This window comes from Juglans regia, unplaced genomic scaffold (genome assembly GCF_001411555.2).
Source record: "Juglans regia cultivar Chandler unplaced genomic scaffold, Walnut 2.0 Scaffold_6832, whole genome shotgun sequence".
In the NCBI taxonomy this organism is placed as follows: domain Eukaryota; kingdom Viridiplantae; phylum Streptophyta; class Magnoliopsida; order Fagales; family Juglandaceae; genus Juglans; species Juglans regia.
This window is the reverse complement of record NW_023361700.1, coordinates 1-1,579: the sequence shown is the minus strand read 5'-3', so window position 1 is coordinate 1,579 and position 1,579 is coordinate 1. Positions and strand designations below refer to the sequence as shown.

Sequence of the window (1,579 nt, the reverse complement as noted above, 5' to 3'; positions counted from 1 at the left end):
TCTTTGATGAATCGGTGGTCCTCGATTCAGAAATGCACAAATAAGTTTTGTGCATTTTTAGCACAAGTAGAGTCATTGCATCCGAGTGGTGCAACGGAGCAAGACAAGGTATGTAACATTTTTCTTTAATTTTCACAAACATGTAGGACTGATTTATGAACTAACAATATTCCTATGTATTTGTAGATTGAGAAGGCGAAACTTTTGTATAAAGAGATGGAGAAGAGTAACTTCACAATGGAGCATTGTTGGTGTCTTCTTAGACACCAACCAAAATGGCAACAACACATCTCCACCCTTGGGACGAGGAGAAGGCCACAAGGTGAAGCTGCTATTGACACGATGGAGGAGAACATGGAGGTTTTTACGGAGAGACCTCTAGGCAAAAAAACTGAAAAAGAAAAGGAGAGGAAGCGGAAGTCGATGGAAGACAAAGAGTCTAAGATCAGCATTTCGTTAGCTAAAATGACCGAGGATAGAGCCACGACCATGGAAGAGCGGAGACATGCTGCGTTGAAGGCAGACCAAAGAAGTGAGAAAATATTTGAACTAAAGAAGAAGAAGTTTGAACTAGAGAAGAAGAAATTTGAATGCAAGATGATGATGTTAGATCTACGTGGCATGAATGCCATGCAAGTTGAATATTTTCGTAATATTCAACTAGCAATTTTTGAGGATTCGAAGTTCCATTCCGGAGATAGATCTAACTCTCCTTCTACACCTTATTATGTAGATATCTAACTTCTAATATTTATAGAAATAATGTTTTTTGAGAATTTAGTAGCTGCCCAGCCACATGTGGGCTGGATAAATATGTGGCTGGGTAGCAACTAAATTTGTGGACTGTGGATATTATCTTTGTTGGTAATTTGTTATATATTTAGTAACTTTTCTGACTTTTTTGGTATATAATTTGTGGACTGTTGGTAATTTTTGACTTAAATGAGATTGTGTTGTTAGACTTCAATAGGACTGTGTTGGTATTTATTTGTGGGACTCTTTTGTATGGGCCTATTTTGTATTTGTACTTAGTTTGGGACTGTGTTGCTAGACTATTTATGAGACTGTGTTGCTAAATTTGGTTGAGACTCTTTTGTATTTGCACTAAATTAATTTTTTAGTTTGTGTATGGCTTGTATATGGTTATATTTTAGCATAGAAGGACACATACTCCACTGATGTAGTATTTTTTGTAGATGAAAAATAATAGGTGGAGGAAAAAAATTAGTTAGGAAATAATAATTTAAGTATCAAATTAAATTATTAATTAACATATATTTAGTGTAATTGTAAAATATAAAAAAAAAAATTTTAAAAAAATAATATTATATTATTATTTTGACTAATCTAATAACTAGTCCAATGTAGATTCTCCTAACCAAAAATAAATGCTATAGCTAAAACTTTAAATTTTAGCTAAAATTTGAACTTGGCAATGGCTAGGCCATTGCCAATGCTCTTAGTGATTTGGTGAGAAATTTCATCATGCATGGATATTGGTGTGTGGTGAACTGTGAGCATCCGTGTTTCTTTCAAAGTCACCTTAAAAAAAAAAAAAAAAAAAAAAAAAAAGGGAAAA

At 33.5% G+C, this 1,579-nt stretch overlaps 1 protein-coding gene across 1 annotated transcript; it reads left to right on the top strand.

Annotated features, from left to right (window-relative positions):
* Nucleotides 1-6: 6 nt before the first annotated feature.
* Nucleotides 7-532, top strand: LOC109021105 (glutathione S-transferase T2-like; the record flags this gene model as incomplete). Its single annotated transcript, XM_019003657.2, has 2 exons — nucleotides 7-108; nucleotides 187-532. Coding segments are annotated over exons 1-2 (448 nt in total), but the record flags the coding sequence as incomplete, so codon positions are not given.
* Nucleotides 533-1,579: the final 1,047 nt, after the last annotated feature.